Raw genomic sequence first — 11,300 nt, 5'->3', positions numbered from 1 at the left:
GACACGTACACCAATCAGGTTTTTAACCTTCGACTCGTCGTCAAATGAATGAAACATACGATCACAATGATAACTATTATCCATTTCATGTCTTCAAAACAGGCTGTCATCGGTTTATATTGATATAGTTTGTTCTGCTCCAATCTTTTGTTATTTACTCGACCGTGGCGTATTGATGCTTTGTTCATGGAATTGCAGAAACAACAATTGTGCCGTTTCAAAAAAAAAAAAAAAAAAAAAAATTATATACGTACAGACCCGTCACATCTGTGACATTATCCACTGACAAAACAGGGGATGTTAGTACGGTGTCACATTTTTCCTCACACAGTGTGTTACAGAGCAGGGGGATAACATATTCAATTTTTTTGTTTGCCTTTTTTCTACTTACGTTGGCAGTTGGATTTTTACAAAATGACCTTAATTATCAATTTTTTTAAATGGATCTATGGCAGTTTGACGGCCATTTTCCGTGCTGTTTATCGAAATAACTCGTCTATTTCCTTCGGCGTTCTAACATGTATATGCGTGTACTTGATGTTAGGTAAGTTTGAATATTTTATCTTATATGTGATTGATTAATTTCCCATCTTCTCCAGAAATATTATCGTTCATTTTTAACCGAGTATAATACTGCTGATTAAATGCGCGGCACATGTGCAATGGCGAAACATTTTTTTATATTTTTATGAGGGTCATTAGGAATTTATTAAAATTATTTAAAGATGTGGATAGGGGATACAATGTACACAGGTTAAAAATCACAACTATATAAATAAATATGTAACACTAACATGTAACATTAATTTACAAACTACTGTTCGAAAATGTATTCACCCGGCGGGTATATGGTGGGTTGTCCATCGTGAGAGATATCCTGTCAGCCATTCAGTGCCACGCTGCTGCATTACAGAATAGCGCCCTCATGACTAACACGTATAATGTTTTCTTAGTGCATGTAACCACTGACAAAACAGTTGATTATTATTATTATATATGTTTGAAGGTCAAATATAGATTAAGCAATAGACAAACAGAACAAGAAGCATTTATTTTCTTTAATGTTTCAAACGAATAACACAGTCAATGAAAATTTTGCGAGCTTTCTCAAAATGGGTCAAGCTAAAACAAAATCGACCGGTACCGGTGCCTGTGACCTGAACATATTTGTTTATACCTGGCTTTTTCGATTAATTGTTAATATGTGGCAAAATATGAAACGAACACATATATTTTAATTCAGTTTTTACTCCCTTATTTAAACTACCTAAGGGGTGCAACCACTGAGCCAAATACATCAAAATGATATATGATATATATATATCGCGCTTCTTGAGAGTGAGATTTAAAGATACGTTGAACAATATTATGTTGTCAATATCTCATGCCAGGTGATCACTTCCCGTAACGCAATTAATATAACAATTGAAATATGTTCATGACAACTTTAAGAGTCATTGTTGTTGCTCAGTGTCATGTTCATTATTGGTCTCACGCGACGTTTTCAACGCGTATAAAACAATTGTTTGTTTTACACGCCCTGTTTGCTAGACGTTGTAACTACGCAACATCCATCGGATATTCCCAGTTACACCTACATATAGCGCTCTATGTTCTGTATTTTGAATTGAAGTGTGTGAAGGGAAGTAGTCTTATGTACGACTGCATACCTTGTATAATTAGACGTCTGAAGCGTAACATACTGGCAGTATTGACCGCGTAAAATATGTCCCTGGTTGTATCACAGTGGCCGACTGACAATACTTCAGTGAATCTGCCCATTTTTTACGCTCGCGACATTTATAACAGAGAAGGAACGTAAATTGTGGACTACGTAAAATATCCATGTCCCCAGTGCACGTTAATCATTATAGTTAAATTGACGTAGAAAACAGCAAATTACAGCGCCTCTGCTCACATTAAAATTTAATAAAATTCCAACATATTTACCGCCAATCATTGCCTATTTGTGTTAATATTTATCCCCAAAATGTTCTTCTGTTTTTTTCAAATATCTCAAAAGTTTGATAGTGTGTTTGGTATTTAACTTAAAATTAAAACGTTTTTTCGTTGTACCCATGATTTACATAGACGCATTAGTGATTCAAACCACAAATTTCATTGAATGAATACCCATATGTTCGCTGACAAATATCCGCTGTTTCTACCAAGATAACATGTCAAAGAATAAGATTTAAATATGGTCAACAACACATTAATCTTTATACGATTATATAAACCATAGACCTTAGAAAATAGGTCTATGTATAAACAAATGCAATTATAATTAAGTAATTAATGCATATACCTGATATCGTGGTTAATTACAAATGTGTTTTCTTTTTTTTTAATTAACTTACAGAAAGACTGATTTGGAATACCCCAACATGTACCCTTGTACAGGTATAGTGTTTGATTTTTTCCCCCACACGATTGTGAATGGTATTTGAGTATGCGACACGGTGGAACGATGATATGTATTGTAAATCGTGAATATGGTCAGAACAAATATGTGTATACATGCCCGATAAAAGCCGAAGCACCGAACACTCAATTTAAATAATTATTTATTAGGTATTGATTATAGAGATAGTTACCATCTGTAAATTTGTGGAAAAATAATCATTGTAATTATCATGGTGTATTTGACCGTTTCTAAAGTATTACTGTGTTTTCAGTGATGTGATACCACAATTAACACGTCATCTGACCGCCTTGTTACAGCTGAGTACCATCCGCTGTATTGTATTTTTCTTTACATTCGAACGACTGCGCTTTATAAAATAATATGGTCAGCTGGCAACCGTATCATGCATTGACATTTTACGCATTCAAAATACACCTCGTATTTTTTTAATCTTTTTATAGTTATATACTGATCCATTATTATTATTTAAATTATGTGTAGTGATTGTATATGCGTTACCTCAGAGACATGGCGATTTACAATCCGGTCATCTAATTCCACAAATTCAGCGGGATTGACACAAGAGAACCCTACTGCATATTTTGACACTGAAATGCTTGCTGATCTACAGAAATATTCTCTTAAATTACCCCTCACGCACAATCCCATTCTCCAAGCATTGCGACAGTGTGCACCCTAGGTAGACTGGAAAAGTCGGGACTTCTTTTTTGTTTTACAAAAAAATATATAATTAATTGTCGATTTAGTCCTTTTAACGTGATCGCGAAAACTAACCTGACGGCTGAAGAAATCCCTTTCGCGGTCACGCTAGTTTTCGCGATCACGTTAAAAGGACTAAATCGACAATTAATTATATATTTTTTTGTAAAACAAAAAAGAAGTCCCGAGTTTGCCAGTCTACACCTTAGACGGCGACCGGCGCGTGCTCGCGAAGCCAAGAATTAATCAGTCGATGCCCGAATAATGGCTCTTTCCACAACAGCACACATTAAATATGTCTTTTGTGGGGTTCTGATGCACGTGGTATGCTGTCCAATCATGTCACCGACGTGTAGGTTCGGTTCACAGTATACACGTCACCAACGTATTTTTATTTGTCATTGTACACATTTGGCACACATTTGAAAATGTGTTTCCTGAATAGAGTGCGAAAAATAATAGAGCAGAGCGGACGTTGGTATTGAATCAAGATTATTTACTTAAAGGCACCGGATACAATACAACACTGGCACATACTTAGTACATGACTTAGTTTCCCGGGTCTTGGCCCATATATATATATATGAAATACATATTATTTTGTTATTGGTTTGTGGAGTCACATGATATAAATCATACAATGCAATTGGTCAATATTTTAAAACCAAGCCTAATGGGTGTGGTGAACAATGTGTTCCTCGCTCTAAACAATAATACTAATATGGAATGGTAACTCTAGATGTGAAAATATTGCATGAGAAAGTAAGCAAGTAAGAGTACTATAATATCACGGAGACACACAATCGACTGTTGACATACTTGTGTACAAAAAAGCTGTTCAACTGTGGAAGCCTCAAAGCATTGGTGGAGTAGGAAAGAACCGTACGTTATTGTAAAATATATCATATATAATTTATATTCACAGAATGAAATATTGAAATAGAAAAAAAACTGCCGCGGTGGATCAAAACGTTATTCTCAGTATTTTAGTACAGCAAACGAAAGTCCCTCTATTGACCGGTCTGGAAACGGCTATTGTTCAAAGGTGTGAATGGGATAAAATCTGAAACAGTGCGCTATACGTCTTTCCGCGAAGCATGCTCAGCAGGTCACTGTATCCTGTTTGCTGTTTCAAAATGTGTTTTCATCCCGTCGAAGCTGATTTGTTCATTTGAAACATATCAGTACTATTCGATCGGAGAGTGACATTTATATATTTTTTCCACCATTTTCATCGTTAATGTTATGAGGTCAGTCTATAGAGGGACTGTGATCAAACATAATTTTAAACATAGCACGACTTTAACGTTCATAGTAACCCGATTAGTGGATGTGACCGTTGGGCTGGCGCCTGGGGGCAAAGTCATCATTACGATTTGCCAGTACGGTATTCTATCCGATGTCTTCAAATCAATATCAACATCCTGAATAAACACCCACGACCGCTCCACTGGATGCTTTCACACCCCAAACCCACTAAAACACATTTTTAAGTACGTGACACCATGGTGACACTAAACTTTGTTATATGCATCTACCTGAATAATGGACGGATGCATGGGTAGATTATACTAATACCCTAAAAATTGAATATATAGACCAAAAACTTCAGTTTGAGTGTTTGAGGTATGAAGTCCAGTAAACAAAGTATCTTGATATCTGTGAATATTAATTAGACAACCGTTTATTGTTGCAGACAGAATTAGCCGATAAGGTGAAGAAAACTGAACGAGATATCATCAGTTTAGAGAAAGCATTCGAGTCTGTACCGCTGAAAAGTTTCGACTATCTTCAACTTGGTGGTTTGGTGGAATTCCTGACGCCTGAACAGATGTACGGTGTATTATTTAAGTACATTTCCACACCTGAATACACATGTTCTGAAAATAGACGTTTTGGTCACGAGATACCATACGATGGTGGTTATAACGTATGTATGGACGTACAACTTGTGCCCGGTGAATGTATTGTGTATTCCATAGGGTAAGTAACATTTGATGAGACGCCCCCCCAAAAAAAACAGTATTTCCTAGCACTAATATTACAGAATAGAAGAATCAAGTTGTTTTATTTACGCAATTATAGACGAATCAACAGCTTTTGTAAAATTGTACTTACCTCTTGAGCTCTATACTCTTTCTCGCTAAAAGTTTTTGATATTTTTTGTATATATTAATCTTTGATAATTTTGAGTGGCATGGGCAAAATGTTGAGAAAAGGGAGAAAACAATTCTGATGATTTTAATCAGTGAATTGTAACAAAATATGACTAAAATGATTAAGGATTAATTTGTCTCTGTTAGAATTGACGACGACTGGTCATTTGATGAAGGAATGGCTGACTATGGATGTAACGTATACAGCTTTGACCCCTCGTAAGTTACCGAGTTATATATTGAAATTTCTTGGTTATGGGGTATTTTTTTTTACGTTGGACCTCATCACACTGATGGGAATATGCGTATATATATATTGCTCTAGATGTTGTAAGATTGTAACTGTTGATTATATCACCAATTCATACTGAAACCTACATGGATTAAACTTATAAATCATGTTCTTTTTTGTTTCAACAAACTTTAAGCGACCTTCTAAAAACCATGTTTTACTCAAAACTATACAGTTATGAATTTGTTGCCCTACCTTGGTCCTTTGTTGCCCTACCTTGGCCCCTTGTTGCCATACCTTGGTCCTTTGTTGCCATACCTTGGTCCTTTGTTGCCCTACCTTGGCCCCTTGTTGCCATACCTTGGTCCTTTGTTGCCATACCTTGGCCCTTTGTTGCCATACCTTGGTCCTTTGGTGCCCTACCTTGGTCCTTTGTTGCCTTACCTTGGCTCTTTGTTGCCCTACCTTGGCCCTTTGTTGCCATACCTTGGCCCTTTGTTGCCCTACCTTGGCTCTTTGTTGCCCTACCTTGGCCCTTTGTTGCCATACCTTGGTCCTTTGTTGCCCTACCTTGGCCCTTTGTTGCCCTACCTTGGCCCCTTGTTGACATACCTTGGTCCTTTGTTGCCTTACCTTGGCTCTTTGTTGCCCTACCTTGGCCCTTTGTTGCCATACCTTGGCCCTTTGTTGCCCTACCTTGGCTCTTTGTTGCCCTACCTTGGCCCTTTGTTGCCATACCTTGGTCCTTTGGTGCCCTACCTTGGCCCTTTGTTGCCCTACCTTGGCCCTTTGTTGCCATACCTTGGCACTTTGTTGCCCTACCTTGGTCCTTTGGTGCCCTACCTTGGCTCTTTGTTGCCCTACATTGGTCCTTTGTTGCCCTACCTTGGCCCTTTGTTGCCATACCTTGACACTTTGTTGCCCTACCTTGGCCCTTTGTTGCCATACCTTGACACTTTGTTGCCCACCCTGGCTCTTTGTTGCCCTACCTTGGCCCTTTGTTGCCCTACATTGGCTCTTTGTTGCCCTACCTTGGCTCTTTGTTGCCCTACCTTGGCTCTTTGTTGCCCTACCTTGGCCCCTTGTTGCCATACCTTGGTCCTTTGTTGCCATACCTTGGTCCTTTGTTGCCCTACCTTGGCCCCTTGTTGCCATACCTTGGTCCTTTGTTGCCATACCTTGGCCCTTTGTTGCCATACCTTGGTCTTTTGGTGCCCTACCTTGGTCCTTTGTTGCCTTACCTTGGCTCTTTGTTGCCCTACCTTGGCCCTTTGTTGCCATACCTTGGCCCTTTGTTGCCCTACCTTGGCTCTTTGTTGCCCTACCTTGGCCCTTTGTTGCCATACCTTGGTCCTTTGTTGCCCTACCTTGGCCCTTTGTTGCCCTACCTTGGCCCCTTGTTGACATACCTTGGTCTTTTGTTGCCTTACCTTGGCTCTTTGTTGCCCTACCTTGGCCCTTTGTTGCCATACCTTGGCCCTTTGGTGCCCTACCTTGGCTCTTTGTTGCCCTACCTTGGCCCTTTGTTGCCATACCTTGGTCCTTTGGTGCCCTACCTTGGCCCTTTGTTGCCCTACCTTGGCCCTTTGTTGCCATACCTTGGCACTTTGTTGCCCTACCTTGGTCCTTTGGTGCCCTACCTTGGCTCTTTGTTGCCCTACATTGGCCCTTTGTTGCCCTACCTTGGCCCTTTGTTGCCATACCTTGACACTTTGTTGCCCTACCTTGGCCCTTTGTTGCCATACCTTGACACTTTGTTGCCCACCCTGGCTCTTTGTTGCCCTACCTTGGCCCTTTGTTGCCCTACATTGGCTCTTTGTTGCCCTACCTTGGCTCTTTGTTGCCCTACCTTGGCTCTTTGTTGCCCTACATTGGCCCTTTGTTGCCCTACCTTGGCCTTTTGTTGCCATACCTTGACACTTTGTTGCCCTACCTTGGCCCTTTGTTGCCATACCTTGACACTTTGTTGCCCACCCTGGCTCTTTGTTGCCCTACCTTGGCCCTTTGTTGCCCTACATTGGCTCTTTGTTGCCCTACCTTGGCTCTTTGTTGCCCTACCTTGGCTCTTTGTTGCCCTACCTTGGCCCTTTGTTGCCCTACCTTGGCCCTTTGTTGCCATACCTTGACACTTTGTTGCCCACCTTGGCCCTTTGTTGCCCTACCTTAGCCCTTTGTTGCCATACTTTGGCACTTTGTTGCCCTACCTTGGCTCTTTGTTGCCCTACCTTGGCCCTTTGTTGCCATACCTTGACACTTTGTTGCCCTACCTTGGCTCTCTGTTGCCCTACCTTGGCTCTTTGTTGCCCTACCTTGGCCCTTTGTTGCCCTACCTTGGCCCTTTGTTGCCATACCTTGACACTTTGTTGCCCACCTTGGCTCTTTGTTGCCCTACCTTGGCCCTTTGTTGCCCTACCTTGGCCCTTTGTTGCCATACCTTGACACTTTGTTGCCCACCTTGGCTCTTTGTTGCCCTACCTTGGCACTTTGTTGCCCTACCTTGGCCCTTTGTTGCCCTACCTTGGCTCTTTGTTGCCCTACCTTGGCCCTTTGTTGCCATACCTTGGTCTTTGTTGCCCTACCTTGGTCCTTTGTTGCCCTACCTTGGCTCTTTGTTGCCCTACCTTGGTCCTTTGTTGCCTTACCTTGGCTCTTTGCTGCCCTACCTTGGCCCTTTGTTGCCCTACATTGGCCCTTTGTTGCCCTACCTTGGCACTTTGTTGCCCTACCTTGGTCCTTTGGTGCCCTACCTTGGATCTTTGTTGCCCTACATTTGCTCTTTGTTGCCATACCTTGGCTCTTTGTTGCCATACCTTGATCCTTTGTTGCCCTACCTTGGCCCTTTGTTGCCCTACCTTGGCCCTTTGTTGCCATACCTTGACACTTTGTTGCCCACCTTGGCTCTTTGTTGCCCTACCTTGGCCCTTTGTTGCCCTACCTTGGCTCTTTGTTGCCCTGTAAATTAAGGGTTAATGCGAAGCTACAGAATTGTGCCTGATTGACTACCCAGCCCAAACAGTTAGACCAATCAGAGAGCAGTTTGGTTGTTCGACGAATCAGATTTTGTCTTCTATATATAGTTAAACTCAACTGTAAATTTAGAGAATTAGTTAGAATAAGTCTATTTAAAAAAGGAGGCCGCCACCAATAACACTGTCGGGTCATATAAGAAGAAACATTTGAATATTTGAGATGTTGAAAATATTGTCATCATAAACAATGTTATCCACGACCTGATTGAATTCAATGTGTTGTAACATAATATTAGTTGAACAATACCGTCTTTATATTGGATAAGCGACACTCAATCGCCCTGCCAATTTTGTCTTTATTTTTAATATTGAATAATATCACTAGTTGACTAACACTTTTCTAATATGATCATCCTACAAAACGTGCATCGGAATGTAATTGAATAATTCAATAACTTAAATTAAGTTAAATGAACAGAGAATTCCTAATGAGTGACCCTCCAATATCAGAGAACAGTAGTACTTATTTGTTTTGAGAGTATAAATACCTCATATATCCTGCCAAATTTGAGGCTTGGAGAATAAGAAATGGCGCCCATGTACATGCGGCTTCGTAACACCACATATTTTACCCGATATCATAAACTACCAGAATATATAACACATATTATGTAAAACCACCAGGATATTGAGGTGTGACATATTTGGTAATTATCAGTCGTGAAGTCAAAAGTTCAACCGTTGGCATAGAGCAATCCGATTACTGTAATTTATATTACTTATTACGGAGTTATGTTAATTATAATACCGAATTGCCGATATACACATGTGACATATTGAAATACATGACACTATTTCTACACAGAATTGGCTTCCCAGATCACAAACATGCAGACCGCATCTGGTTTTATAGTTTGGGACTCTGGTATGAAGACGTGGATGACCAGGTTGTCTTTAATAAGGATAATGTCACCGCTGAACACTGGAAATGCAGAACACTAGAAACAATTATGGAGATGTTAGGCCATAGCAAGGTATGTTATAGTATGTCATTTCAGTGGTGATGAAGGTGGTAATCCTATTAATGCTGGTGGTATGTTTATGTTAGTGGTGTTATTGATTGAGAAGTTTGTTGAAACCCGATGTCAGCACATTAATGATACCCATTTTTTCAGAAACCAATCGATGTCCTCAAGTTTGATATAGACAACAATGAACATTTGATATTTCATCAATTAATAATGAGCGGCGTGCTGAAATATGTGAAGCAGTTGGACTTTGGAGTGCATCTTGATATCATACCCCGAGAAAGAAAAGATTTAATTCTAGGTGTCTATAGATATATGAAAACAGCTTTTGACGAGTTCGGATTTAAACTCTGGTTTTCTAATGAGAATACATATGAGGCCGAGGTCCAAAACTTCGGACGCCATGCTGGTGGAAGACGCCACAATGTTATGGAAATGTCATGGGTCAATACAAATTATTTGAATCTTGAGTAAAAATGACGATTTTTGAGACTCTTTGGTCATTTTTTGTAATTTATACCAAGTGTACAATCTGAAAAGATCTGTTTACATTTTAAAGTTCTAATTTGGCAAGACCAATGCTTCCTGTCATTAACATATTTATTTAACTTTTTGGAAAACACACAATTGCAAATTATAGCCATAATTTAGCATGTATATTTATGGAAGATGTTTTCATAAGCAAGGTTGAACAATAACATTTGAAATCAAACAAATTAAAAAGATTTCTTCGTTAGTTTTTTAATTTGCATTGAATCAATTTATCTCACTTTAGAATGACACTTACGTAGAGTACCGAGATTTTTAAGTAGTTTGTAAAATGATTGCGATATCGCATATTGCATATTGTACTATCGTTATTTTGTGGATCACAATCTGGTGCAATCGTATTATAACTTTATTTGACTGTTATTTTATGAAAATGATTGTTTCAAACAAACCAATAAACATGGAAACATTCATTGAATTATATTTAATGTTATGTGCATGTTGGGATATATACACATATAAATAACTAAATAACTGTGCTATAGTCTTTCACAAATATCCATATAGGGGTGCAACGTTTATAATTTGTTTTTCCAAATGTGTTGCATAATTATTTATTTGAACAAATGCCACCACCTTTCGTGTTATTTTAAGAGTTATGTTTTTTTTTAGAAAACAATACAATTACAAAACATGAAACTATTTCCACGGTAATATATTATTTCATACATAATAACAAATTGTCATCTTCTTTTGGGGATATGATGATTCCTTTTCCTATAGGAACCAGTGAAAAATGTCTCAAAATCGCCATTTTCATGGGCGTGTGAACAATTTCCTTTGCGAAAAGTTGTGAGCATATATTTTATGTAGGTTTTCTGAACAACAAAATATACAATAAAACCACACAGTTCTAAAAACAGTCAAATACATGAAGTATAAACATTAAACCAATATCAGAACCCGCGATAGAAATTCAATGGGTCTATATTACCCAAAGACATTTCTATCCAAATTTAAAGAACTGTACGTGCGATCATATACGATTTTTATAAGATTTAGTTTCCAATTTTCGTTGTAAGAATATTATAGTATGTTAATTTACAATTTTTGAGTAATTGTTTTCATACATGCATATACTGAATTGAAATATTGTGCAAATATAATCTAAATAATAAATCAAAACAAAATATGGCATCCTCTATTTGCTGTATAATTGGGAATATTTCACTGATTTGCTGATATTGCATAATATTGATATTACATTATTGTTGCTTCATCTTATAATTAATTGTGCTA

The 11,300-nt window shown here is 38.5% G+C and overlaps 1 protein-coding gene across 1 annotated transcript; it reads left to right on the top strand.

Annotated features, from left to right (window-relative positions):
• Window positions 1-342: 342 nt before the first annotated feature.
• Window positions 343-10,479, top strand: LOC100374710 (putative methyltransferase-like protein 24). Its single transcript, XM_085503201.1, has 6 exons — window positions 343-544; window positions 2,363-2,403; window positions 4,824-5,110; window positions 5,431-5,502; window positions 9,350-9,518; window positions 9,660-10,479. The coding sequence occupies exons 1-6, from the start codon at window positions 415-417 to the stop codon at window positions 9,984-9,986; spliced, it is 1,026 nt and encodes a 341-aa protein (XP_085359327.1). The 5' UTR covers window positions 343-414; the 3' UTR covers window positions 9,987-10,479.
• Window positions 10,480-11,300: the final 821 nt, after the last annotated feature.

This window comes from Saccoglossus kowalevskii, chromosome 9 (assembly GCF_978046115.1).
Source record: "Saccoglossus kowalevskii chromosome 9, keSacKowa6.1, whole genome shotgun sequence".
NCBI classification, from domain to species: Eukaryota; Metazoa; Hemichordata; class Enteropneusta; family Harrimaniidae; genus Saccoglossus; species Saccoglossus kowalevskii.
This window is presented reverse-complemented; position numbering and strand designations above follow the sequence as displayed.